The sequence below is a fragment of the Elephas maximus genome, chromosome 22 (assembly GCF_024166365.1).
Source record: "Elephas maximus indicus isolate mEleMax1 chromosome 22, mEleMax1 primary haplotype, whole genome shotgun sequence".
NCBI classification, from domain to species: domain Eukaryota; kingdom Metazoa; phylum Chordata; class Mammalia; order Proboscidea; family Elephantidae; genus Elephas; species Elephas maximus.
The window spans coordinates 5627483-5654106 of record NC_064840.1 but is presented as its reverse complement, the minus strand read 5'-3'; the positions used below and the strand labels follow the sequence as shown (position 1 = coordinate 5654106).

The 26624-nt window shown below is 49.3% G+C and overlaps 1 protein-coding gene across 1 annotated transcript; it reads left to right on the top strand.

Moving 5' to 3' along the window:
* Positions 1–887: 887 nt before the first annotated feature.
* Positions 888–26409, top strand: BRI3BP (BRI3 binding protein). Its single transcript, XM_049867015.1, has 3 exons — positions 888–1230; positions 10901–11003; positions 21397–26409. Exons 1-3 carry the CDS (start codon positions 1015–1017, stop codon positions 21816–21818), a joined length of 741 nt encoding a protein of 246 aa, XP_049722972.1. The 5' UTR covers positions 888–1014; the 3' UTR covers positions 21819–26409.
* The last annotated feature ends 215 nt before the right edge of the window (positions 26410–26624 follow it).

Below are 26624 nucleotides of genomic sequence, written 5' to 3'. Positions count from 1 at the left end.
TTTGTTCTCTGTCCCCCGTTTCCTGTAAACTGTCAGTTAGACCTAGAGGCCTCATCAGGTCGAGTCCATCACAGGTGGCCCCCGCTACCTCCTGACACTGCCATTGATGGGGGTCTCGGGTCAGGGCGAGCTGGTCGCTCCACTTTCACCCCCTCATCTTAGTCCCTTTCCGTGACCGTCGCCTGGATCCGTCGTTTCGTGAAGGGGTGTAGGACGATTTTCCAATTCTCACGTTCCCTCCTCATTTATTAGCTGATCTTTTCTAACCAGAACTTTTCTTTCTCAACTGTTTGGTGACCCCGCGTACAGTTCGTTCAGGAAGGGCAGGAGAGACGTTTGAGACTTTTCCTTTTATTCACAATTTTCAAAATGAAGAGCTGGTACCCTTGCCTTGAGCAATGGCGGCCAATTTTGGGGTGCCATCACCAACGCAGGGATTTATTTCATGCTTCCAATCAACTGCAGTCGTTATCCTTGTGGAGGCTGTTGCGAGTTTTACAGACACGGGCTGCTTTTTACTTTAAAGTTAAAAATTATTTTTTAAAAAAGCTGCAAATACTCCACCAGGTCAGAGAAGGGCGGTGGGGGCGGGGAGACAAAGAACTCGACCGTTGACCGCGCTCTCGGCGGGCGGGTCTGCGGTCCGCGGGCCCCGTGTTGAGGAAGGAGGTGCCAATCCGGCTTTTGCGCGTGCGCGGCGGGGCGGGGCGGTGGGCGGGACCGTCGAGCCCTTGCGAGGCGGGGCGGGGTGGTGGGCGGGGCCGTCGAGCCCTTGCGAGGCGGGGCGGGGTGGTGGGCGGGGCGGTTTAGGTGGGCGGGGCCGTCGAGCCTTGCGCGCGGGGCGGGGCCGGGCGGCTGGCGCAACGCGGCGGCGGCGGCGGCGGCGGGCGCGGGCAGAGCGCGGCACGCGGCCCTCGGAGCGCGCCGGCGTGGTCCCTGCCGGAGCTCGCGGTCCCTGCCTGCGGCCCGCACCCGGCACCTGACTCCCCGCGCCCCGCACCCCGCTGGCCGAGGATGGGCGCGCGCGCTTCCGGCGGGCCCCGGGCCCGGGCCGCGCTCACCGCGCAGAGGCTGCTGCTGCTCCTGCTGCTCGGGCAGCTGACCCCGGGCGCGCAGGCTGCGCGGGGCCGCAGCGGCGCCGAGAAGAACAGCTACCGCCGCACGGGGAACACCTTCTCGCAGAGCGTCAGCAGCCTGTTCGGCGAGGACAACGTGCGCGTCGCGCAGAAGGTGGGCGCCGGGCCCGCGCCCGCGGTCACCTTGTCCCGGCCGCCGCGCACCTGGCGCTCGGGGCGGCCTGGGCCTGGCGCGGCCTCGGGGGCGTGGGGAGGGATGCCAGGTCAGGCCCGGGAAGGTTGGGTCTGGGTGGCCAGTTATGGCGCGGGACCGGGGCCCAGGGCCTCGGGGCGCCCTCTGCTCGGCGCGGGACTTCTCCTTGGACCTTGTCCCTTGGGGCGACGCGGCCGGGCCTCTCCCGGGCGGCGCTGCCCTGACACCAGCGCGCCTCCCATTCATCCATTCATTCATTGCTTCACGCGTTTGCTGCGTACCTACTATGAGCCAGGCACAGTGCCCGCGCCCGGGGACCTGCATGACCGCGCCCCCTCCCCACGCTGCTGCACCCTCACCAGTCAGCCCCTGTTCCTTTTAGCCTCGCCCCTCGACCCACTTCCCTGAGTATCTTAGGGCCTCCTCCTCCTGCTTTCAAGATATTTGGGCTAATTTTTCCTTCACAGGAACGGAAAGGAGCAAGCGGGCTGCTCTGTTGCTATGACAACCTGGCAGAGTGGCCCTTCTGAGTGCCGGGCCTTTTGCACAGAGCGCCTGGTTGACTTTGTGACTGACGCTCTGGATATGGTGCTGGGAGGGAGTTCTCCCGCTCGGTCCCGGTCCCGTAGAGCTGGGTGGGACAGGTGCGCCGTTCTCGGCCAAAGTTTGCCGAGTCGCTCCCCAGAAAGGGAAAGTAGCTGGGGTAATGCGGTTCCCTGCGAACAGCCCTTTCTAGTCCTTCTATTAATTCCTTTGTTCCACCCCAGCCCTTGGGTTTTGGAGTCGATGGAAGTTTAAGTTCGAGTCCTGGCCCTATCACTTACAAGCTGGATTGCTTTAGGCAAGAGGCTTCAGTTCTTTGAGCCTGTTTCCGTATCTGTTCAATGGGATAGTTATTCTCCATTATGAAGTTATAGTAATGAGTCATTAGTATATTGCTAATTATATTGTTTTAATTAACAATTATTATTGCTAATGTTATTTTCTGGCCACCAGGCTTCATTGCTTAGTCCAGCTGGCATGCTTTCAGGGTTAAAAAAAAAGTGCTGGTCTCTGAGATGACGGTGGGGCAGGTGGGAAGAAGGGGAAAGAACATTAAAACCACATTAGTTTGGTCGGTTATTCTTAGCAGATGAAACGGAAGATAGATTGGTTAGGGAAACTGCAGCTTCCAATGACTGATGTCCCTCTCCTATGAGTGGGCATGTAGGCGCCTCTCACGGAGGTTGTGGGTCTGCACCTTCATATTTGTAGGACAGAACTGTTCTTGGAGGGAGAACTCTGTAGGTGGCCAGGTGGGGAGGAAGGAGCATGGCTGAATGCAAAACGGTTGCCCTCAAGTCCTTGGTGGCGTCAAGGGGGTGAGATCCTTTCTTATGCTGCCATTGTCCAAGCCATTTGGAGGCAGGAATAACTTACTTTAGAGCTTCATGAGGGGCAAGCGTAAGGAACCCCTTGTCTCAACTGAGAACATAAGTGAACCTTCAAAAGGTCGGTGGAGACAAAATACAGAAGGGAGGTTTAAGGGCTTAATTTTGGGGTTGGTATCAAGAAGAGATTTACATTCTGGCAAAGAATCTGAGAAACGGGGTCAGAACTCTTTCTGGGGTAAACCAGGGTTTTTGCCTGTCAGTAGAGATGATGATAGTATTTGCCTAAAATATGGTAAGTGCTTTTATAGATCTCGTAACTTATGTAATCCTTACAACAACTCTTTGAGATAGGTATTGTTATTTCCATTTTACAGATGAGGAAACTGAGGCACAGAGAAGTAGAACCCAGGCTCAAAACCCACACTTCCTACCTCATAGCACGTTGTTGTTGTGTGCCATCAAGTCAATTTCAGCTCATAGCAACCCTATATGACAGAGTAGAACTGCCCCAGGTTTCCTGGGCTGTAATTTTTATGGGACCAGATCACCAGGTCATTTCTTCCATGGAACCACTGGTGGGTTCGAAACGGCCAAGCATCTCGTATGAGGTTGCTTCAGTTTATTTCCTGCCAAATAGGCAGACTACCAGCGTTGGGGTAGATTATTTTGTTAATTTTAATGAAAGCAAAACCAGGTCTGGTAGCGGCTGTAAATTTCAGCACCTTTGAGTTTATTGTGATTAGGGCCAGACCTGCTCTGTGGCTTGAGGGTGTTTAAAGAAACAACCCATATCCTAATCTAGGATTGTCTAAAATAAACCCATGACCTTCTGGTTTGGAGCCTGGGCCTTGGTGTCCCACAGATATGGGTCTGATTTCCAGCTCTGCTTCTCACTAGCTTTGTGACCTTGGATCAGTTACTTTCTCTCTGTGTGCCGCATTTGTACAACGGACATCATTGGAGGGATGAAGTACCGTTGGTTGGATTGCACGATACTGGGCACTGACTAAGCATTTGATAAGTGGTAGAAGACACGTGCAGAAGAACAGGACTAGTCTGGTAGGAGAACGATATACTCATTCATTCATTCAAAGGTTATTAATCGACTTGTACCCCAGTGTTCATGGTGGCACTATTCACAGTACTCAAAAGGTAGAAACAACCTAAATGCCCGTGGCTTGGTAAATGGGTAAACAAATTGTGGTCTATCTGTACGGTGGAATATTGGCCATAGAAAGAATGAACCTTTAAAACCTGATCAGTGAAAGGAGCCGGTCACAAAAGACCCACACGCCCACCCATAAGGCTTGTATGATTCCATTTCTATGAAATGTCCAGAACAGGCAAATCATAGAGACAGAAAGTAGGTCAGTTGTTGCCAGGGGCTGTGGGGAGGGGGACTAGGGAGCGATTGTTAATGGGCATGAGTTTTCTGTTTGGGCTGATGAAAAGCCTCTGGAGTGGTTGTACAACACTGTGAATGTACTCCATGCCACTGAATTGTACACTGTATAATGGTTAAAATGGTAAAGTTTATGTTTTAGGTATTTTACCACAATTAAAAAAACATGTAGCATGTACTATGTGAGGAGCAAGGAGCCCCGGTGGTGCAGTCATTAAGCGCTCAGCTGCTAACTGAAAGATTAGCAGTTTGAACCCACCAGTGGCTATGTGGGGGAAGAAACCCTGGCTCTCTGCTTCTGTAAAGACTTCAGCCTTGGACACCCTGTGGGACCATTCTACTCTGCCCTATAGGGTCACTGTGAGTCGGAACAGACTCAACGGCAGTGGGTTTGGGTTTTATATGAGAAGCACCAGCTGGACAAAAATGTTCCCCCAGGGAGCTTTCAGGGTGGGGGAGGGGACTGACAATAAATAAGTAAAAAGCAATAAATGAAACAAGATTATTTCAGAGTGATAAGTGCTGTTAAGGAAGTAAAATAGGGATGTAATGACAATAGTGGATAATTTTGCTTAAGTTTATTACATGCCTGCTTCTGTTCTAAGAGAGAGGTCCTTTTATTATCATTGCCGTTGTACAGATGAGGAAACTGAGGCCTAGAACCTCTTGCCCGCAGTTCAGCTAATTAGTGGTAGGGAGGTGGGAGCTCCCACGCTCATAACTTCTGTAGAATTGAAAATACCAGGGATAGAGTGGCCATGGAAGTGAGCTAGCCTGGAATGACAGCTGGAGCCAGCCGAGGGGACAGCATTCTAGGCAGAAGGAACAGAAAGAGCAAAGGCTCTGTGGTGGGAATGGGCTTGGTGTGCTTGACGGCAAAGAGAGGGTGGGGCTGAGGCTGGGCAGGGAGCGAAGGAGAGAGAGATGGCCAGATGTGGATATAACAATACATGATGACACAAGAAAGTCATTGCAGAGAACCACAAGACATGGGGCTGGAGGAAGAAAAGGAAGGGGTCCAGGTGTACTGCTTAGAGGAATTGGGGTGGGGGCATGGAGGAAGGGGCAGGAGTTGGGTCCAAGAAGATGGGTGAACAGGGAGGGAGAGAAGGGTTGGGTATTGGGGCGAGGTTTAGATGGGGCTGCATTGCAGTGTATCTGAACCTTGGGGGGAGTATCGGTGCACAGGGAAAGAAAAGCTGGCTTTTTTTTTTCCTTGCTCATTTCCTTTTAGCTTTTTTTTGATAGGTATTTTGTAGTAAGGTTATGTTTGCATGGACTATAACTTCAAGTAGTCCAAAAGGTTAAAAAATAAGTCCACTTCCCATCCCTCATTTCTCTTCCCAAACCAAGCAGAGATTCTGGGTGTATATAAGCATAAAGCTAGAATCTGTCCCTCCCTTCCTTGTTGATTTTTTGTTTGTTTTGCATTATACACGCTCCTGTATACTTTTCTTTTTTAAAATTAATGAGTTTTGGAGATTAGACCTTATCAGTGATAAAGCTTTGCTTCATTTTTGGGGAGGGCTGTGCAAAGCAGGGGAATGTAAAGATGCCTTATAATCTGTTCAACCCGTCCCTGACGGCTGAAAGACCAGTTGTTAGAAAGGGACATCATAATTGGTAAAGTAGGGGGTCAGCGAAAATTAGGCAAACCCTCCATGAGATGGATTGACACACCAGCCAAAACAATGGGCTCGAACATACCTGCAGTCATGAGGATGGCACGGAACCAGGCAGCCTTTCGTTCTGTGGTCTGTGAGGTCTCTGAGTCGGGGTCAACGCCATAGCACCTAACAACAGGTGCGGCTGGCGCTTTGTTAGCCTCCCGTCTTTTGCTGCTCCAAACACGGCTGCAATAAAGGTCTTCCTATACATGTCTTTTTGTGTACGTGCATGCGGACAAGTTCATGTAAATTCTTAAATGAAATTGCAAAGTCAAAGGGTCTGTTTTCTTTTGATTGTGGTAAAAAATATATATCACCCAAAAATGGCTGTTTAAGCCTCTCGTAAGTGTACAATTCAGTGACGTTAATGACTTTGACGTGTCGTGCAACTGTCACCGCTGTCCGTCCCTAGGAGTTCTTTATCCCCCACCCCTGAACAGAAACCCAGTGCCTGATAAGCAGGAACTTTCACTTCTCCTCTTCCCCCAGCCCCTGGTGACCACTGATAAAGTCTTGCTTCTGTGCACGTCCTGTCCTGGGTCGTTCACGTAAGTGGAATCACCCAGTGTTTGTCCTTTTGTGTCTGACTGACTTCGCTCGGCATATTTTCAAGGTTCGTCCATATTGTAGGACTTGGACCAGGACCTCACTCCCTTTACGGTTGAACGATAGATATTCTGTTGTATAGGCATGCCGCATTTTGTTGATCCACGCTCCCGTTCGTGGTCTGGGCATTTTTAGAATTTCTACTTGGACTATAAATTGTGCCCTTTCTGCATGTATATGTGCCAGCGTATTGGGGCACCTAGGTGTGCTCAGAGTTCACTTACGCTATCAGATTTTAGTTCCAGGAGACATTCTAACACCATGTCACTAGCATCAGGTCCAGAAATGGATCCTCCCAGCCCCCAGAAGCCCCTTAGAGTCCCTCATGCTCACTAATGTCCCCTTGCTTTCTTTGGAGGTGGGGAGGGGCGTTTATAAGTTATGACATGGATATTTTTTAAGAATTCAAGACCATTTGTCTCCCCCCGCACCCTTTTTGGTAACAGCTTTGTTGAGATAAGTCACATACTATACAATTCACACATTTGAAGTGTATAATTCAGTGATTTTAGTATAATTAGAGAGTTGTGCAGACATCACCACGGTCAATTTTAGAACATTCGTCACTTCAAGAGTAAACTCCGTACTCATCAGCAGTCACTCTCCACCCCCACTTCCCCAGCCCCTGGCAACCACTAATCTGCTTTCTGTCTCTATGGATTTGCCTATTCTGGACATGTCATATAAATGGAATCGTATAATAGGTGGCCTTTGTGTCTGCTTCTTCCATTAGCACGATGCCTTCAAGGTTCACTCATGTTGTAGCATGTCTCGGGACTTCATTCCTTTTTATGGCTACATAACATTCCGTTGTGTGGATGTACCACATTGTGTTATCCACTCATCCACTGATGTCTACCTGGTCTTCAGATAGACAAGTTCCCTTAGTGCTTATAGCTCTGCAGTTTCCTTAGTCTAAAAGGATGCTGACCTCGCAGGGTCTTGGGAGTCAGTGCTTCTGTTAGAGTATCAGGGTCAGTAGGGGTTTTGAACACTGGCCATGTGCTCAAAATGAAGGTGCATTTCATGTGAATTTGAAGATGTCACCTCGGAGACTAAGGTGCGCCTGATGAGAGCCATGGTGTTTTCAGTTGCTCATATGCACGCGAAAGCTGGACAACGAATAAGGAAAGGCCAAGGAAGAATGGATGCATTTGAACTGTGGTGTTGGGGAAGAGTATTGGATATACCATGGACTGCCAGAAGAATGAACAAATCTGTCTTAGAAGAAATACAACCAGAATGCTCCTTAGAAGCAAGGATGGTGCAACAATGTCTCACATACTTTGGACATGTCATCAGGAGGGACCACTCCCTGGAGAAGGACATCATGCCTGGTAAAGTAGGGGGTCAGCAAAAAAGAGGAAGAACCTCGATGAGATGGGATGACAGTGGCGCAACAATGAGCTCAAACACAGCAACAATTGTGAGGATGGTGCAGGACTAGGCAGTGTTATGTTGTACGTAGGGTGACTATGGGTCAGAACCGACTTGACTGCACCAACAACAAGAAAGTGCTCACAACAACCACATGAGGTAGGTACCATTTTCCCCCATTAGTTAGCTGAAGAAATAGAGCCCCCAGAGAGCTTGTTAGGTGCCATTGAGACATCTCCAACTCATAGCACCCTCCGTACAACAGAGTGAAACACTGCCTGGTCCTGTGCCATCCTTACAGTCGTTGTTATGCTTAAGCCCATTATTGCAGCTACTGCGTCAGTCCTGCTCGTTGAGAGTCTTCCTCTTTTGCACTGCCCCTCTACCAAGCATGATGTCTTTCTCTGGCAATTGGTCTCTCCTGATGACATGTCCAAAGCAAGCTAGTTGAAGTCTTGCCATCCTCGCTTTTAAGGAGCTTTCTCTCTGTATTTCCTTCAAGACTGATTTATTTGTTCTTCTGGCTGTCCATGGTATATTCAGTATTCTTTGACAACACCACAATTAAGAATATAAAATGCCCAAGGCTGCCCAGCTAGTACGTGGCAGAGTTGGGATTTGAACCCAGGCAGTTGCACTCCTGGTCCCGCCCTTTCTAGCCAGTGCCAGCACAGCTGTTTTTGGCATCCCCTCGGCTCCTAGTTGCTGATTAAACTCTGCTCGTCCTTTCTCCTCTGTCCTGGAGGAACCATCTAGCCAGGATATCCCATTTAAGGTGGTGCCGCCCGTTCACCTCCAGGACCCTCCCCCATCCATAGCCAAATGGCAAGCTCAGGGATTTCCTTGCAGCGCTGGCCATAATAGCAAAAAAAAAAAAAAAAAAATCCGTTACTGTTTATTCGATTCTGACTCGTACCAACCCTATAGGACAGAGTAGGACTGCCCCATAGAGTTTCCAAGGCAGTAATCTTTATAGAAGCAGACTGTTACATCTTTCTCCCAAGGAGTGGCTGGTGGGTTCGAACTGCCAACTTTTTGGTTAGCAGCCAAGCACTTAGCCACTGCGCCACTGGGGCTCCTTGGGCTGTAACAGCAGAGTGTTGGAAACAACCTCCTTGCCCATCGGGAGGGGATTGACTAAAGAGCTGCAGGTACACCACCACTGTAGAATGAGGCAGGTCTGTACGGTCTCAGGTTCAGCCATCTCCCAGACAGCGTTAAATGGGGGAAGCCCCAGAACTGTACACATACACTGCCATTTGTGGGAAAAAACACGTAGGTGCCGCTTATGTGCACGGTGCATCTGAGGGGGGATACACCAGAGGGGGTTGCCCCCGGGAAGGGATGTGGTGGCTAGGGAATGAGCTGGGAAGCTCACTGAATACCCATTTGTGGCTTTTCAATTTTATACGGTGTTGTATTCGTTTCCTAGAGCTACCCTAACAAAGTACTACAAACTGGGTGGCTTATAAGAACAAATTTATTGTCTCACGGTTCTGTGAGCCAGGAGTCCAAATTCAGGGTGTCGGCAGGGCCTCTAAGGCTCTAGGAGAAGATCCTTTCTCTCCAGGCTTACGGCAGCAGTATTCCAGTCTCTACCAATATCATCATAGGGCTCTCTTCCCGTGTCTCTCTTATAAGGACACCACTCATATAGGATTGGGACCCACCCTACTCCAAAATGAACACACGTTAACCTAATTGCGAACACCTACAGAGACCCTGTTCCTAAACAAGGTCATGTTCACAGGTTAGGATGTCAACGTGTTTTTTTCAGGACACATGTTCATATCATATCCAAAGAAATAAGATAAAATGAGGCTGTGCCGTGTATTTCCCTAGCACCGATCTACAAACCAATAGCCATAGAGTTGACTCCGACTCATGGTGACCCCGTGTGTCAGAGGAGATCTATGCTCCATATGGTTTTCAGTGGCTGGTTTTCCGGAAGTAGATTGCCAGGTCTTCCTTCTGAGGCTCCTCTGGGTGGATTAGAACCTCCAGCGTTTTTACCAGTAGCCAAGTGCTTAACTGTTCTCACCACCAGGGGCTTTTTTCTCTAACACCGTGGTTCCCAAACTTTGCTGTGTCTCAGAATCACCTAGAGGGCTAATAGAGACCTCAGGAGCCAGTTTGTTAAAGCCGGCCACGGTGTTCCCAAGTTCCCGGGAGATCCTGATACTGCCTGTGTTTGTGAGATCCGCTGTTCTCACACTTCTGAGCTGCTCTCTTGTGAAGGCCGACCTCTAGGTGAAATAGGTTGGGGGCGGGAACTCCTTCCTACTCTTTCAAAAACAAGAAACTTGAAAGAGGAAAGCAGAGCACTCACAGAGCAGAAGGACCACAGGAGAGCCTGGAACTGGAACGAAGCAGCTCAGCAGGGAGCTGCCATCGCCCGCAGATACGAGGCCTGCAGGAGGGAGAATTCGTTTTAACAAATTTCTCTCCGTTCTCAGCCCAACATTAACTAGTGCGCAGTGCAAGCCAGTCCCTTGTGCTGCCAGACCATTCCTGTATGGCATTCATCCTTGGCTTTTTTTTTTTTTTTTTGAGCAGTTTTAGGTTTACAGAACAATTGCAAAGAAAGTATAGAGTACCCACATACTCCCTTGCCCCCTGCACACAGTTTTTCCTGTTATTAACTAGTGGCTGTCAAGTTGATTCTGACTCATGCTGTCCACATCCATGTGTGCTAGAGTAGAACTGTGCTCTGTTGGGTTTTTGGTGGCTGGTTTTTTGGAAGTAGACTGCCAGGCCTTTCTTCCGAGGTGCCTCTTGGTGGGCTCAAACTTGCGACATTTCATTTGGTAGCTGAGCACGTTAACCATTTATACTCCCCAGGGACACCTGTATACTCCCCAGGGACACCTGCCCCTATTGTTAATATCACGCCCTTGTGGGGTCCATTTGTTACAATTGATGCACCAACATTGATGCATTACTAACTGAAGTCCATAGTTTACGTTAGGGTTCACTGTTTACAGTCCCGATAGTTCTGACAAGTGCGCAGTGTTATGTGTCCACCATGACAAGCATCATGCAGAACAGTTTCACCGCCCTGAGTATGCCCTATGTGCCACCACCTCGGCTCCCTATTTTTTCCTGCTGAAGCATAAACTAAGGAGCCCGCGTCTCTGTGCCTGACTGTTCTAGGAGGACGGTGGATGCTGGCCCATCTGACAGTGACCATTTTCTTGTCTCTGCAGTTCTTGACCAGGCTGACCGAGAGGTTCGTGTTGGGAGTGGATATGTTTGTGGAAGCACTGTGGAAAGTTTGGACGGAGGTTTTGGATGTTCTTGGACTTGACGGTAGGTCTGTGGGGCATTCATGTAAGGTACTGTTTAAACAGTTGTTCTTAAAAGTATAGAAACTGCTTGTGGTGGGGGGTACGGGAGGAGATTTAGGGGGGCAGTGAGTATATAGTGCGTATCTTTTGTTTTAATGGTTGCGTATAGAAATGGCATATCAAAGCTGAGATTTCACAGGTACTGTTTAGGATAAATGGAGCCCTCCTGGTGCAGTAGTTAAGCTCTCTACAGTTCGAACCTACCAGCTGCAGGAATAAGATAAAAAAAAAAAAACCCACAAAACCCTACCGAGGCAGTTCTGTTCTGTCCTGTGGGATCACCATGAGTTGGAATCAACTTGGCGGCAGTGAGGTTTTTTTTCCCCCCAAACATAAATCCCTCATTTAAATTTTTATTTATTTTTTAAATTTTTATTATACTTTAGATGGTTTACAGAGCACATTAATTCCTCATTAAACAATTAATGCACATATTGTTTTGTGACATTGGTCGCTAACCTCATGACATGTCGACACTCTCCCCTTTCTCAACCTTGGATTCCTCATTACCAGCTTTCCTCCTGCCTTCCTTACCTTGCCCCCGGGCTGGTGTGCCCATTTAGTCTGGTTTTGTTTTATGGGCCTATCTAATCTGTGGCTGAAGGGTGGAGCTTTTTGGTTTTTTTTTTCTTAGGATAGGAAACCCTGGTGGTGCAGTGGTTAAGAGTTAAGAGCTAAAGCTGCTAACCAAAAGGTCAGCAGTTCAAATCCACCAGCTGCTCCTTGGAAACCCTATGGGGCAGTTCTACTCTGTTTGATAGGATCGCTACGAGTCGGATTCAACTTGACAGCAGTGAGTTTGGTTGGTTTTTATTTAGGATAAGGTGAAAGTAGGTACTGCTGACTTGTCTGTCCCAAGGCAAACCACATGGACCTGGTTTATTGGGATCCACTCTGGTTATTTAAGCAGAAAGGGATTTAATTCAGGGAAATAGACTCTCCCAGATTTTATCTAACAGACTGTCTTATGGTGTGCTGGAGCAGGCAGGACCCCCCACATCCTGGCCCCTCTACTCACTTCCATTATTGGGGTCAATACCACTCTACCCGCTTGGCCCCTTGCAGAATAAATCCCCAGGTGGTTACTCTGTTCCATGTCCACCACTTGGTCCAGGCTGCCGCCCCTCTTGCCAAGAAGTCTGCAGGAGTCCCAAGGTCACGCTCAGGTTCCATGACTCACTAGGACTCCCAGGGCTCAGCACCTGGTTATACTCACAGCTGTGATTTACAGTGAAAGGACACAAAACCAAATCAGCTGAGGGAAAAGCACTTGGGGGAGGTCTGGGGAAACCAAGCTCTCCTGGAAGTGTGTCACATGGGACACACTTAATTCCTGCAGCAACGAGTGTGACGACACGTGAAGGTTGTCTGCCAGGGAAGCCCATTCGAGACTCAGCACCCAGGGTTTTATTGGGGCTCGTCACGTAGGTACCCTCTGCCTGGCACGTACCAGCATTCCAGACTCCCTGAAGGAAGGGAGGTATCCAGCACCAACCACATTGTTTGCACAAAAAGTCTAGGCAGGGAAGCCACTCTTACCATTTAGGGGGTGGTGGAAACCCTCCCGAAATGCACATTCATAGACCTGGCCCAGGGCGTACCTCGGAAGCAGACGTTTCTGAGGATAGTCTCTTGACTACTGTGTTAACTCCTTCCTGCACAGCCCCAGCTGGGTTTCCTCTCTTGTCCCCAGCAGTCCCTTCTCAACAAATCAGCCAGAGTAATTTTTTAAAAACGTAGTATTGGTCATGTCATTCTCCTGTTCCAGTGACTTCCTGTTGCACTGGGAATGAATGCAGGGTCCACGCTGTAGATCACGAAGCCCTGAGGACGTGCCCCAGCTTCCCACCCTGACCTTGTCTCCCACGCTCCCCCACATCTCGCCAGCCCCCTGGGAAACAAGCTTAATCCACAGCATTGGCTAAGATGGTCCTGACCTCCTGTGTCAAGCTCCCTGTTCATCCTCACCCACCCTGTCGTTCTTTGCCTTTATGGCGCTTGTCATCAGCTGTGACGTCCCATTTGTTTCCTTTTTTGCCTCCCCTCTGGCTGGTCAGCTCCCTGCATGGGGGCCTTGCCTGTCTTCTCCAGACTGTGTCCTTGGCCCCAGCTCCAGACCAGGCACAAGAGGCCGTTTTTAAGTAAGAGTGGGACAACTGCTGGCTCCTCTGCATAGCCTCTGTTGTGGGTTAAAACTGCTTACCAAAAAGCTACGTCGACATCCCAACTCTGGTACCTGGGAACGTGACTTCATTTGGAAACAGGATCTTTGCAGATGTGATCTAGTTAAGATGACGGCATGCTGAGTAGTCAGGTACTGTCGGAATTGACTCCATGGCCATGTATGACACTAGAGCTACCCCACACGGTTTTCTACGCTGTAATCTTTATGGGAGCAGATTGCCAGGTCTTTCTCCCGCAGGGCAGCTGAGCGGGTTTGAACCACCAACCTTTCAGTTAGCAGCCGAGCACTCAACTGTCATGCCACCAAGGCCCCTTCACTGGAGTTGAGTGGGCCCTGCATCCAGTGACTGGTGTCTTTCTAAGAGGGAAATGTGGACACAGACACAAAGAGACACAGAGGACAAGGCCATGTGAAGATCGAGCAGAGAGTGGAGGGACGAAGCCACCAGCCAGAGAATGCCTGGAGCCACCAGGCACTGGAAGAGGCAAGGAAAGATTTCCCCTCGAGGCTTCAGAGGGAACACAGCCGTGCCAACATCTTGATTTTGGGCTCTGGCCTCTAGACGTGTGAGAGAAAGATGTCCGTTGTTTGAAGCCACCCAGTTAGTGGTGATTTAAGCGGTGGCCCCCCAACGTGCACAGTGCACTTCATTGCAGTAGCTCTCGGAATCCTGTCATTGTCCCTGTGACTTTAGCAGATTGAAGACCAGGACTCTGAGGCTGAGTTGCTCACCTCAGACCACATAGGCGGGGCACACGGATGCAGGCCTTCTGTTGACCACTTTGCTGCTCAGAACCTGTCTCCTGCCTAGAATCACGAAGTTCAACCTTCAAGAGGCTTTAGGCCAACTCTTGGGGCACCTCTGTGCTCAAGCGAATACGTGAGGCTGCAGCGAGGCTCTTGGAGCGAGGCTGTGTGGCCCGCCGTCTCCCAGGGACGCTGACAGTGCCCCTGGGACTCGCCGAGTCAATGCATAATCCAGACACAGCAATTTCATGCAATCTGCTCAGAATCTCTGTTTGCCGCCTACCCAGAGTATCCGTCTTAGTATTTCCATTCCTGACCAGCAAGCTTCGAAGGAACAAGCTGATTGCAGGAGGTTGGACGCAGCTTAGAGTGAAACACTAGGATGTGGGCGCAGCCCCCTAATCATAAAGACAAGTGTGGGAATAGAGCTTTCGCTTAGCAGAGCTGGAGCCTGTGAGTGCTCACACCCACCGCGAGAACAGCTGGCACGACTGAGCCTGTAAGCACTCACACTCACCACGAGAAGAGCTGGAACGTCTGAGCCTGTAAGTGCTCACACTCACCACGAGAACACCTGGAACGTCTGAGCCTGTGAGTGCTCACACCCACCACAAGAACAGCTGGCATGACTGAGCCTGTGAATGCTCACACTCACCACGAGAACAGCTGGCACAACTGAGCCTGTGAATGCTCACACCCACCACGAGAACAGCTGGAACCTCTGAGCCTGTGAATGCTCACACTCACCACAAGGAGAGCTGGCACCTCGGAGCCTGTAAGTGCTCACACCCACCACAAGAACAGCTGGAACGACTGAGCCTGTGAATGCTCACACCCACCACGAGAACAGCTGGCACGACAGTCTGTGAATGCTCACACTCACCACGAGAACAGCTGGAACATCTGAGCCTGTAAGTGCTCACACTCACCATGAGAAGAGCTGGCACGACTGAGCCTGTGAATGCTCACACCCACCACGAGAACAGCTGGCACGACTGAGCCTGTGAATGCTCACACCCACCACGAGAACAGCTGGCACGTCTGAGCCTGTGAATGCTCACACCCACCACGAGAACAGCTGGCACGACTGAGCCTGTGAATGCTCACACCCACCACGAGAACAGCTGGCACGTCTGAGCCTGTGAATGCTCGCACCCACCACGAGAACAGCTGGAACCTCTGAGCCTGTGAATGCTCACACTCACTATGAGGAGAGCTGGCACCTCTGAGCCTGTGAATGCTCACACTCACCAAGAGAACAGCTGGCACCTCTGAGCCTGTAAGTGCTCACACCCACCACAAGAACAGCTGGAACGACTGAGCCTGTGAATGCTCACACCCACCACGAGAACAGCTGGCACGACAGTCTGTGAATGCTCACACTCACCACGAGAACAGCTGGAACATCTGAGCCTGTAAGTGCTCACACTCACCATGAGAAGAGCTGGCACGACTGAGCCTGTGAATGCTCACACCCACCACGAGAACAGCTGGCACGTCTGAGCCTGTGAATGCTCACACCCACCACGAGAACAGCTGGCACGACTGAGCCTGTGAATGCTCACACTCACCACGAGAACAGCTGGCACGTCTGAGCCTGTGAATGCTCACACCCACCATGAGAACAGCTGGAACCTCTGAGCCTGTGAATGCTCACACCCACCATGAGAACAGCTGGAACCTCTGAGCCTGTGAATGCTCACACTCACTACGAGGAGAGCTGGCACCTCTGAGCCTGTGAATGCTCACACCCACCACAAGAACAGCTGGAACGACTGAGCCTGTGAATGCTCACACCCACCACGAGAACAGCTGGAACCTCTGAGCCTGTGAATGCTCACACTCACCACGAGAACAGCTGGCACGACTGAGTCTGTGAATGCTCACACTCACCACGAGAACAGCTGGAACATCTGAGCCTGTAAGTGCTCACACTCACCATGAGGAGAGCTGGCACGTCTGAGCCTGTGAATGCTCACACCCACCACGAGAACAGCTGGCACGACTGAGCCTGTGAATGCTCACACCCACCACGAGAACAGCTGGCATGTCTGAGCCTGTGAATGCACACACTCACCACGAGAACAGCTGGCATGTCTGAGCCTGTGAATGCTCACACCCACCACGAGAACAGCTGGAACATCTGAGCCTGTAAGTGCTCACACTCACCATGAGAAGAGCTGGCACGACTGAGCCTGTGAATGCTCACACCCACCACGAGAACAGCTGGAACCTCTGAGCCTGTGAATGCTCACACTCACTATGAGGAGAGCTGGCACCTCTGAGCCTGTGAATGCTCACACTCACCAAGAGAACAGCTGGCACCTCTGAGCCTGTAAGTGCTCACACCCACCACAAGAACAGCTGGAACGACTGAGCCTGTGAATGCTCACACCCACCACGAGAACAGCTGGCACGACAGTCTGTGAATGCTCACACTCACCACGAGAACAGCTGGAACATCTGAGCCTGTAAGTGCTCACACTCACCGTGAGAAGAGCTGGCACGACTGAGCCTGTGAATGCTCACACCCACCACGAGAACAGCTGGCACGTCTGAGCCTGTGAATGCTCACACTCACCACGAGAACAGCTGGCACGTCTGAGCCTGTGAATGCTCACACCCACCACGAGAACAGCTGGAACCTCTGAGCCTGTGAATGCTCACACCCACCATGAGAACAGCTGGAACCTCTGAGCCTGTGAGTGCTCACACCCACCACGAGAACAGCTGGCACAACTGAGCCTGTGAATGCTCACACCCACCACGAGAACAGCTGGCACAACAGTCTGTGAATGCTCACACTCACCAAGAGAACAGCTGGCACCTCTGAGCCTGTAAGTGCTCACACCCACCATGAGAACAGCTGGAACGACTGAGCCTGTGAATGCTCACACCCACCACGAGAACAGCTGGCACGACAGTCTGTGAATGCTCACACTCACCACGAGAACAGCTGGAACATCTGAGCCTGTAAGTGCTCACACTCACCATGAGAAGAGCTGGCACGACTGAGCCTGTGAATGCTCACACCCACCACGAGAACAGCTGGCACGACTGAGCCTGTGAATGCTCACACCCACCATGAGAACAGCTGGAACATCTGAGCCTGTGAATGCTCACACCCACCACGAGAACAGCTGGCACGACTGAGCCTGTGAATGCTCACACCCACCACGAGAACAGCTGGCACGACTGAGCCTGTGAATGCTCACACCCACCACGAGAACAGCTGGCACATGTGAGCCTGTGAATGCTCGCACCCACCACGAGAACAGCTGGAACCTCTGAGCCTGTGAATGCTCACACTCACTATGAGGAGAGCTGGCACCTCTGAGCCTGTGAATGCTCACACTCACCAAGAGAACAGCTGGCACCTCTGAGCCTGTAAGTGCTCACACCCACCACAAGAACAGCTGGAACGACTGAGCCTGTGAATGCTCACACCCACCACGAGAACAGCTGGCACGACAGTCTGTGAATGCTCACACTCACCACGAGAACAGCTGGAACATCTGAGCCTGTAAGTGCTCACACTCACCATGAGAAGAGCTGGCACGACTGAGCCTGTGAATGCTCACACCCACCACGAGAACAGCTGGCACGTCTGAGCCTGTGAATGCTCACACCCACCACGAGAACAGCTGGCACGACTGAGCCTGTGAATGCTCACACTCACCACGAGAACAGCTGGCACGTCTGAGCCTGTGAATGCTCACACCCACCACGAGAACAGCTGGAACCTCTGAGCCTGTGAATGCTCACACCCACCATGAGAACAGCTGGAACCTCTGAGCCTGTGAATGCTCACACCCACCACGAGAACAGCTGGAACCTCTGAGCCTGTGAATGCTCACACTCACCACGAGAACAGCTGGAACGACTGAGTCTGTGAATGCTCACACTCACCACGAGAACAGCTGGAACATCTGAGCCTGTAAGTGCTCACACTCACCATGAGGAGAGCTGGCACGTCTGAGCCTGTGAATGCTCACACCCACCACGAGAACAGCTGGCATGACTGAGCCTGTGAATGCTCACACCCACCACAAGAACAGCTGGCACGACTGAGCCTGTGAATGCTCACACCCACCACGAGAACAGCTGGCACGTCTGAGCCTGTGAATGCTCACACCCACCACGAGAACAGCTGGCACGACTGAGCCTGTGAATGCTCACACCCACCACGAGAACAGCTGGCACATCTGAGCCTGTGAATGCTCACACCCACCACGAGAACAGCTGGAACCTCTGAGCCTGTGAATGCTCACACTCACCATGAGAAGAGCTGGCACCTCTGAGCCTGTGAATGCTCACACCCACCACGAGAACAGCTGGCACGACTGAGCCTGTGAATGCTCACACCCACCACGAGAACAGCTGGAACGACTGAGCCTGTGAATGCTCACACCCACCATGAGAACCGCTGGCACGTCTGAGCCTGTGAATGCTCACACCCACCATGAGAACCGCTGGCATGTCTGGAGGTGTAAAGAACTCACTTCCAGGTTGTGGCATTTCCCATTTTGTTTGATGCCATAGGTGTCAAAGTATCCAAAGACCTTTGGAATTTTCTTCTTATACTTAGAAGTTCTCGTGCGCAAAATACTTTTCAAGAAACTGCCTGCCAAAGTCGGGTATTCTGGTGTAAAATGTTTCTGTGAGCATGATCCTTGGATTTTCTTCAGAATTTTTCAGCGGGCTGTCATAATGGAGACTCTTCAGCCCAGTGCAGTCCACTAGAAATGCACTGTGAGCCACATAGCTCATTTAAAGGTTTCTAGTACCCGTCAGTTTGTCACACTGTGGTGGCTTCCATGTTGCTGTGGTACTGGAAGCTATGCCACCAGGGCCACCCAGTGGTGGACAGGTTTCAGCAGAGCTTCCAAACTAAGACAGACTAGAAAGAAAGGCCCAGCGATCTATATTCCAAAATTAAAAAGCAAAAAAACCAAACCGATTGCCATTGAGTTGATTCCGACTCATAGCAACCCTGTGGGACAGAGTGGAACTGCCCCATAGGGTTTCCAAGGAGTGCGCCTGGTGGATTTAAACTGCCAACCTTTGTCTGGTTAACAGCCGTAGCTCTGAACCGCTATGCCACCAGGGTTTCCCTGTAGGGTTGCTATGAGTCGGAATAGACTCAACGGCAAAGAATTCCAAAATTAGCCAATGAAAATCTTATGAATCACAACAGAACGTCTGACTCGCTTGCTTTGGACACACCATCAGGAGGAGGACATTATGTTTGGTGAAGTAGAGGGCCAGCGAGGGCAGGGGACACACTGGTGAACGTGTTCGAGTATGTTGGCAACTGTGAGGATGACCCAGGCCCGGGCAGCATTTCATTCTGTTGTACGTAACGTTGCCATGAGTTGGGGTGGACTCCGTGCCAGTTATCTGCCTCTCTCTAGCAGCCACATTTTTAAAAGTAAAAAGCAACAGGTGAAATTAATTTTGATAATGTATTTTATTTATCCCAATTTATTCAAAATATTATCATCTCATCACGCAATCCATGTAAAAATTTAATGTGATAGGCTTCCCTTCTTTGGCTGGTAAGTCTTTGAAAGCTGGTGTGTTGTTTACACAAGTAGTGCCTTTCACCGTGTTTCGAGTGCTTAGTAGCTCGTGGCTGCCGTATTAGAGTGACCTTAGCCCCACTCTAGAGCTCCTGAATCTGAAACGCTCTTCTGGGAAACAGAGCACTTGTCCAGGAGTCAGAGGCTGGAGTTCAGTCTTTGAACTTGATCAAGGCGCTTACTTTCCCTGAGGCCACATCTGACAAAGTGGGGCAGTGCGAGTCCTGTTGAACCAGTGCCCGTAGGGGTAGGCCCCTAACTGAGCAGAGGGGACTGGAATCCCAGCTCTGCCTTGTCCTGGTTATGGGGCCCTGGGCCTGCCACTCACCGTATCTGTGCCTCAGTGACCTCATCTGGGCAGTGCGTGGGGACTGAATGATAATGCCTGCAAAGTGCTCAGAGCAGCGCCTGGCCCACGGTCCATAATAAACTCTTGATGTCACATGAAGAGGTTCTACTCCAGAAAATAAATCATTGTTGCAATTCTGGGGCCCGTTTGATCTTGATTCTCTCCCCTAGAGGGCCACCTATGGCCAGCTGAGTCCAGAGCCAGCTTCCGCTACTCCTCCTGGGAGGACTTTACGAGACATGCAGTGACATAGATACTGTCCCGTGTGGAGAAGCAAGCTGGCCGGCAGTACACTGGCTTGGCTTGCTTCTTTTGCCTTTTTGTTGTTGTTGTTGTTGTTAACTGCTATTTTTATTTGAGTGAAATTCAGATAACATAAAAGGGACTGTTTTAAAGCATACAATTTATTGGTATTAAGTACATTGACCATTGTGCAGCCATCACCTCTGTCTAGCTCCAGAACTTTCTCATCACCCCAGCGCCGTTCCTGGAAACCCTGGTGGCGCAGTGGTTAAGAGCTACTGCTGCTAACGGAAAGGTCGGTAGTTCAAATCCACCAGGCACTCATTGGAAACCAAAAGGGGTCACTATGAGCCAGAATTGACTCGATGGCAACAAGTTTGGCTTTGGTTTGGTTTAACGCTGTATCCATTAAGCAGTGCCTCCTGGTTCCGCTTTCCTTCCAGCCCCTGGCAACCACCAGTCTGCTTTCTGCCTCTGTGGATTTGCCTGTTTTGGACATGGCTTCTTCTGTGTATTATGATGTTTTGGCGTCTTCTGTTTAGCGTAGTGTTTTTGAGGTTCATCCATGTTACAGCATATGTCAATAGTTCATTCCTTTTTTTTTTAAATTGTGGTAAAATATAACAAAACTTGTCATTTAGCCATTTTTAAGTGTACAATTTAATGACGTTAATTACACTCACTATGTGGCATGAACAACACCACTATTTCCAAAACTTTATCATCGCCCCAAACAGAAGCTCAGTGCCCATTAAGCAGAGACTCCCCACTCCCTCCTCCTCTAGCCCCTGGTAACCCCTAATAAGCTGTGGTCTCTGTGCCTTTGCCTGTTCTGTGTATTTCATACACATGGGATCATACAGTATTTGTCCTTTGTGTCTGACATATTTCACTCAGAAAAACGTTCTCAAGGTTCATCCACGTTGTAGCACACAGCAGACTTCATTCCTCTTTATGCTAAGTCATCGCGTTCATCCATTTACTCACAGGGGGACGCTGGGGCTAGTCCCACCTTTTGGCTATTGTGAACAGTGCCACGGCGAACACTGGTGTGCAGCTGAATTCCCTTTTATGGAGTTTTATTTAATGGCCATAAAAGGGAACGACATGCTAACATACATTTCAGTGGAGATGGACCTGCAAAGAAAGGTCTTTTACGCCCAGTGAGTAAGCTGAGTCTCCCGACTCCAGGGTGTGGACAGACCCCTGACCCGAGTAACCCGTCCCTGTTTCTCTTTCCCACCTGCAGTCTCAAACCTGTCGCAGTACTTCAGCCCCTCCTCGGTGGCCAACAGCCCAGCCCGTGCCCTCCTGCTGGTCGGAGTCGTCCTCCTGGCCTACTGGTTCCTGTCCCTGACCCTGGGCTTCACCTTCAGCGTCCTGCACCTGCTGTTTGGCCGCTTCTTCTGGGCCGTGCGGGTGGTGCTGTTCTCCATGTCGTGCGTGTACGTCCTGCACAGGTACGAGGGCGAGCCAGAGAGCGCCGTGCTGCCCCTGTGCTTCGTGGTGGCCGTGTACTTCATGACTGGGCCCATGGGCTTTTACTGGCGCAGCAGCCCCAGCAACCCCAGTGTGGAGGAGAAGCTGGAGCACCTGGAGAGCCAGGTCAGACTGCTCAACATTCGCCTCAACAGGGTGCTGGAGAGCCTCGACCGCTCCAATGACAAATGACGGTTCCCCGGCGGCCGGCCGGGCCCCCTGTCACCAGCGCGCGCTCTTGGAAAAAGACAAAGAAGAAAGAAAGGAAAAAAGGACCCCAAACAATCTCAATAAACATTACCGAGCAACAGAGCGGCACTTTGTGAGGGTGTTTCCGACCTCGTGCCCGCTCCTGGGACACGTCCCGAAAAGCGTTAACAGATGATCTATGTAGAACTGCGCACCAAGTGTCATTAGCGGAGAGAGTATTTTTTAAACAAAAGATATAGTAACCATATTAGCTGTACAGCAGAGAAGTTTATCTGTGCATAGAGCATAAAGTTAATTTTTTCAAGCATTTAAATACATCTTTTGTAAGGTTTTTTAATAAAGGCAGATGGAGTCAAGTTTATTAAAACTTTAAATCGAGGGGAAGGATACGCTGATAGGACATTTTAGGAAAGTGGAAATGCAAGCGTTTGATTTTGCAGCTTAGGGATCGGTGGGTGAGACCTGTGTGTGATCCCCCCCGTTCCAAAACTCTGAGTGTGGTTTTATTTTAGTTTGGTTTGTGTCAACTTAGTGAATGAGTGTAGTAACTTCTAACTGTGAATAGTCAAACTTGATGAAATTAAATCTCTTTTTGATCCCAGGGACTCCAGCAAAGCCCCCGTTGGTGAGAATTCCAAATGAAGAAATCACTCCGTATAGAAAACATGAGGTTTTTTTTCCCCTCTGTACTGAGTCGGGATTGACTCAATGGCAACAGGTTTGATTTGGTTTTGCTACTTTGCTGTATTTCTCCCCTCAACGTTTTATAAAGAGAAATGCCAGGACTAGGCAAAGAGATGTCTTTGGGGCTTGATGACCAGGACACTGAAGATCTCCAGAATCTCCTTGATTCCCCAGTTTGACTAACTGAGCCGGCTGGGCCTATGTAGGAAGGAAGTACCGTTGCAGTGTTTTGTTTTGTTTTGTTTAATTCATTTTGATTTTGGTTGACTCAGGACCGTAGAAGGAAAACAAACAGTCGCAGCTGATCGCATTTTTAAGTCTATCGTTGCTTTATAAAGCATTCTCAGGAACAGTAAGCAGAAATAAAAAAGCCCTCCAAAAGATCTGCATCTTTTCCCCTGAAGTTTTTACAGGCACTCGGTAGGTGCTTTTGGTCTGAAGCCTGTTGCATCTTCCTTGCGGGTGGCCTCTCGGGGTGGGATGTGGACCATGCAAGGTGGGCAGCTGTGGGTTCCTGGGAAAGGAAGCTATGCAAGGCTTGGGTCGGGGGCTGATGGAAACCCCCAGCTCCCTCAGACCCCTGATTCCCCCTGGTCAGCGCCAGCAAAATACAGGGCAAGGAGAGGGAGTCTTGGCCTTGGCAGAAAGTGCCGAAGACTGTGATGGTCTCCGTGGTCCTTTTCTACCCACCCGAGTACCCTGGCAGTCCCCTCGTGGAGCATCTGCTCACACATCTGCAGAGACCCCCATCAGATCTGGTAGAGGCAGGACCTGGTCCAAGCGCCACTTTGGAGAAACTTAGATGCCTACCAACTGTCATGAGGCGTTTCTGTGACATTTGAATTGTGGTTGCAGGTATCTGGAAAACAGAAGCAGATGTTTTTGAGGATTTGTGAAACTTCTTTTTCTAAGGTGCACATAATGGGATCCAAACTCCCCTGCATTTGTTTCGCTCTCTGAAACGCATGTTCTCTCAGGTCTGCTGAGGCAGATCTTTACCTGCAGGCATTTCAGACGCGTGGTGTCTGGATGGCAACCGTCGGTTTTGTCATTTAGATCCGTGGAGACTCATCTATATTAGCACAGGGTATAAGTAATGCCGGGGGTGGAGAGGGAATAGTTATCTTTGTTCTCCTTTTTTTTTTAGTTCTTATTTATTTTTTGTCCTTCTTTTTTATGACATGTTTGAATTGAAACCAGTTGCTGTTGAGTGGCTTCCGACTCGTGGTGCGACCCCATGTGCGTCAGAGCAGAGCTGTGCTCTATAGGGTTTTCAGTGGCTGATTTTTCCTTTCTTCCGAGGTACCTCTGGGTAGACTTGAACCTTCAGCTTTTCAGTTAGCCGAGCGTGTTAACGGTTTGCAGCACCCAGGGACTCCATACCATGTTGACAGGCGACACTGAGTTGATTCCGACTCAATGTTGACCCCACGTGATAGAGTAGAACTGCTCCATACCATTTTCTTGGCTGTAATCTTTACAGGGGCAGATCGCCAGGTCTTTCTAGGTTCCCAAAACCCACTTGGCTTCCGTTGGCCAGGGCGAGAGTGGTATTCTCTGCTCAAAGCCAGCGGTTCTGGTCTCGGCCTTCTCTTGCCTTCTCTCCTGTGCATGACTGTCTGTGAGATGCCCATGTTTTAAGTCTTAAGTTGTCACTGGACTGAGTGTTATACCCACTTTATTCCTCCTCCCACCCCCATACATGAAACTCACAGGGCCCCGTGTAGTACTGAGATCTAGATAGGAAAACCGTTTAACTTCTAGTAAATTTGGGGGAAGCCCATGGATCTAAGCACTTACATGCTGGTGGATATAAACCACAAACACCAGCTAAAATTTGCTGTCGAGAATATGCACCATGTGTTCCAAACTGGATAAATACAGGCGCTGACACCAGTTTTGTAGTTTGATATGCTCAAGTGCAAAGATGTCTTTATTTTTCATGAAAGAACGTACGCTTCATTGCGAGCATTGCCTCAGGGTAGACGATGATGATTACTTGAAATTTCAGAGAGAAATCCTAGATACTAGGCCTGATGGCATCTTGGTTTTTAATGCATACACTTGACTTTTGTTTTGGCCTATTCTTAACCCCAAATAGTTTGGGATTTTTTTCCTTTCTCCATTCCATGGAAGTTTGTAGGGTATTTGGCCTTTCCTTCACACCTATTTTTTCTTTTGTATGTGGAAAAATTGTATTTTTATACCATGTCTCATACCTTGAAGAGAAATCTTTTTTATATCTTCAGGTCTATAGAATATATTAGTGAGCGCTTCATTAAATGTGATGTGAGAACAATGAAGCAAACTACTGTGGATCTGTTCTAAGTCAGACTTCGGTTTTTAAAACGTCATCCTAAAGTCACTCAGTGTTAATTTCCCAGTGCTTCAGTATCACAGTGAATATTCTCTTTACAAAGAATAAATAACAACTGTCCACCAAAGGAGAAGAACCAGCTATCTCTAAATTGCTGAATTTGTGTGGATGTTTTGAGGTTGGTGCTTAGTTTTTTTCTTCCTTTGATACGCCAGCAGTAGCCACACAATGTTTTCTTCAGGCGTAAACCTTTCATAAGTATGCTTTCCCATGCCCCTCAGCAGCAACTGCCTTTGGGTTGGTTTTTTCCTTATTCGTTTCATTTCCACACTCCCTGCTACTTAAGATGCTCTTGACAAATGACACCTGCCTTACTGGTTGACACCTGATCACTTCTCCCTAATGGGTTTGGAATTGGCTGACTTAACCAAAATCCAGCTCTCTTCATCCCAACCAATTGCCATTGAGTTGACTCTGACTCATGGCAAAGCCATATGTGTCAGAGTAGAGCTGTGGTCCATTGGTCCGATCTTTCAGAAGTAGATTGCCAGGCCTTTCTTCCAAGGCACCTCTGAGTAGATTCTAACCACCATCCTTTGGTCAGTAGCCAAGTGCTTGACTGTTTGCACCACCCTGGGTCTAACCTCTGGTCATCCAGTTAGTGTAAAAAGGAATTCCTAAAGCTCCTAAGGTGTCAACCTCCCCCAACACATTTTTTTTTTTATTATATATCACCAATCTGTAGAGTTCTTGCTTCTGGCCATTTGAGTAGTTGGACTTTTGCCCCTCACTTGTGAATAATAGAATCGTATCTTTTTTCTGCAGGATGTGACACAGTACTCTTAAAATTAGTATTGGACAGCCATCAATAGGATGTACAGTGCTGGTATAAGCAAACTTTGTTCAGCACATTGAATTCTGTGTTTTGCTGTTCAGTGATTCCTCGTTCTATGGGAGATACCTCATACTAGTTCTCATCTTGTGGTGGCACAAAAACCTGGTTGTCATTTGCATCATCTAGTGAAAACTTGCGGTAGCTAATGTCATTATTGACCATACGTTCTAATGTGTCCTCACAGACCTAAAGGTTTTACTGTGCTGTCAATATCTGCATGTGCGTTAAATCCCTGAATACCGTGTAATTAAACTGATTTCTTGCAATGGTGACGGTGATGACCTAACACTTAAAATCCAGCAGAGCAGTTATTTCCCTCGTAACTGGAAACCACATCTATCAGCTCTGGTACCCATTTTCAACACTGTTTTCATGATTCCATTCATAATTTGTGTATCTGGTTATAAATTTTATATAGCATTGAAGTTGACACGAGGCAGATCCAGTTGATTTGAACATAGTGCTGTGTGTGTGTGTGCCGTGTGTGTGTGCCATGTGTGTGCACCTTAATCCTGTGAGCCTTGGGAAACTGATTGTACAAATACCACATAATAGACATAAATGTATAAGACTTTTTTTTGGCAAAACAATATATACACTCCTTTAATTTATTAAATCAATGGCTTTGGTGTTATGTAGAGTTATTTGTAAACTGATTTCAGAAGAGAATTAAAATACTGTGAAAATTACAGCTTAATAAATGTTTATTGTAATTTTGTTGTATGGATTTCCTAAATATATTTCATCACTTCTGGTCAACTATTTGTGGAGTTTTCCCAATGTTGATATGTAACAGTGATTTTATTCCACAACCTGGGAAGTCATAATATCTTGAATTTAAAACGTGTTCAGATGGAGAGGCAGAGCCAAGATGGCGGAATAGACAGACGCT

Bases quoted from the DNA above. Each gene is read 5' to 3' on its own strand.
- BRI3BP (XM_049867015.1), top strand. From the start codon at position 1,015: ATGGGCGCGCGCGCTTCCGGCGGGCCCCGGGCCCGGGCCGCGCTCACC. The intron at 1,231-10,900 runs GTGGGCGCCGGG...TTGTCTCTGCAG, and splicing joins ACGTGCGCGTCGCGCAGAAG to TTCTTGACCAGGCTGACCGA. The intron at 11,004-21,396 runs GTAGGTCTGTGG...TCCCACCTGCAG, and splicing joins GGATGTTCTTGGACTTGACG to TCTCAAACCTGTCGCAGTAC.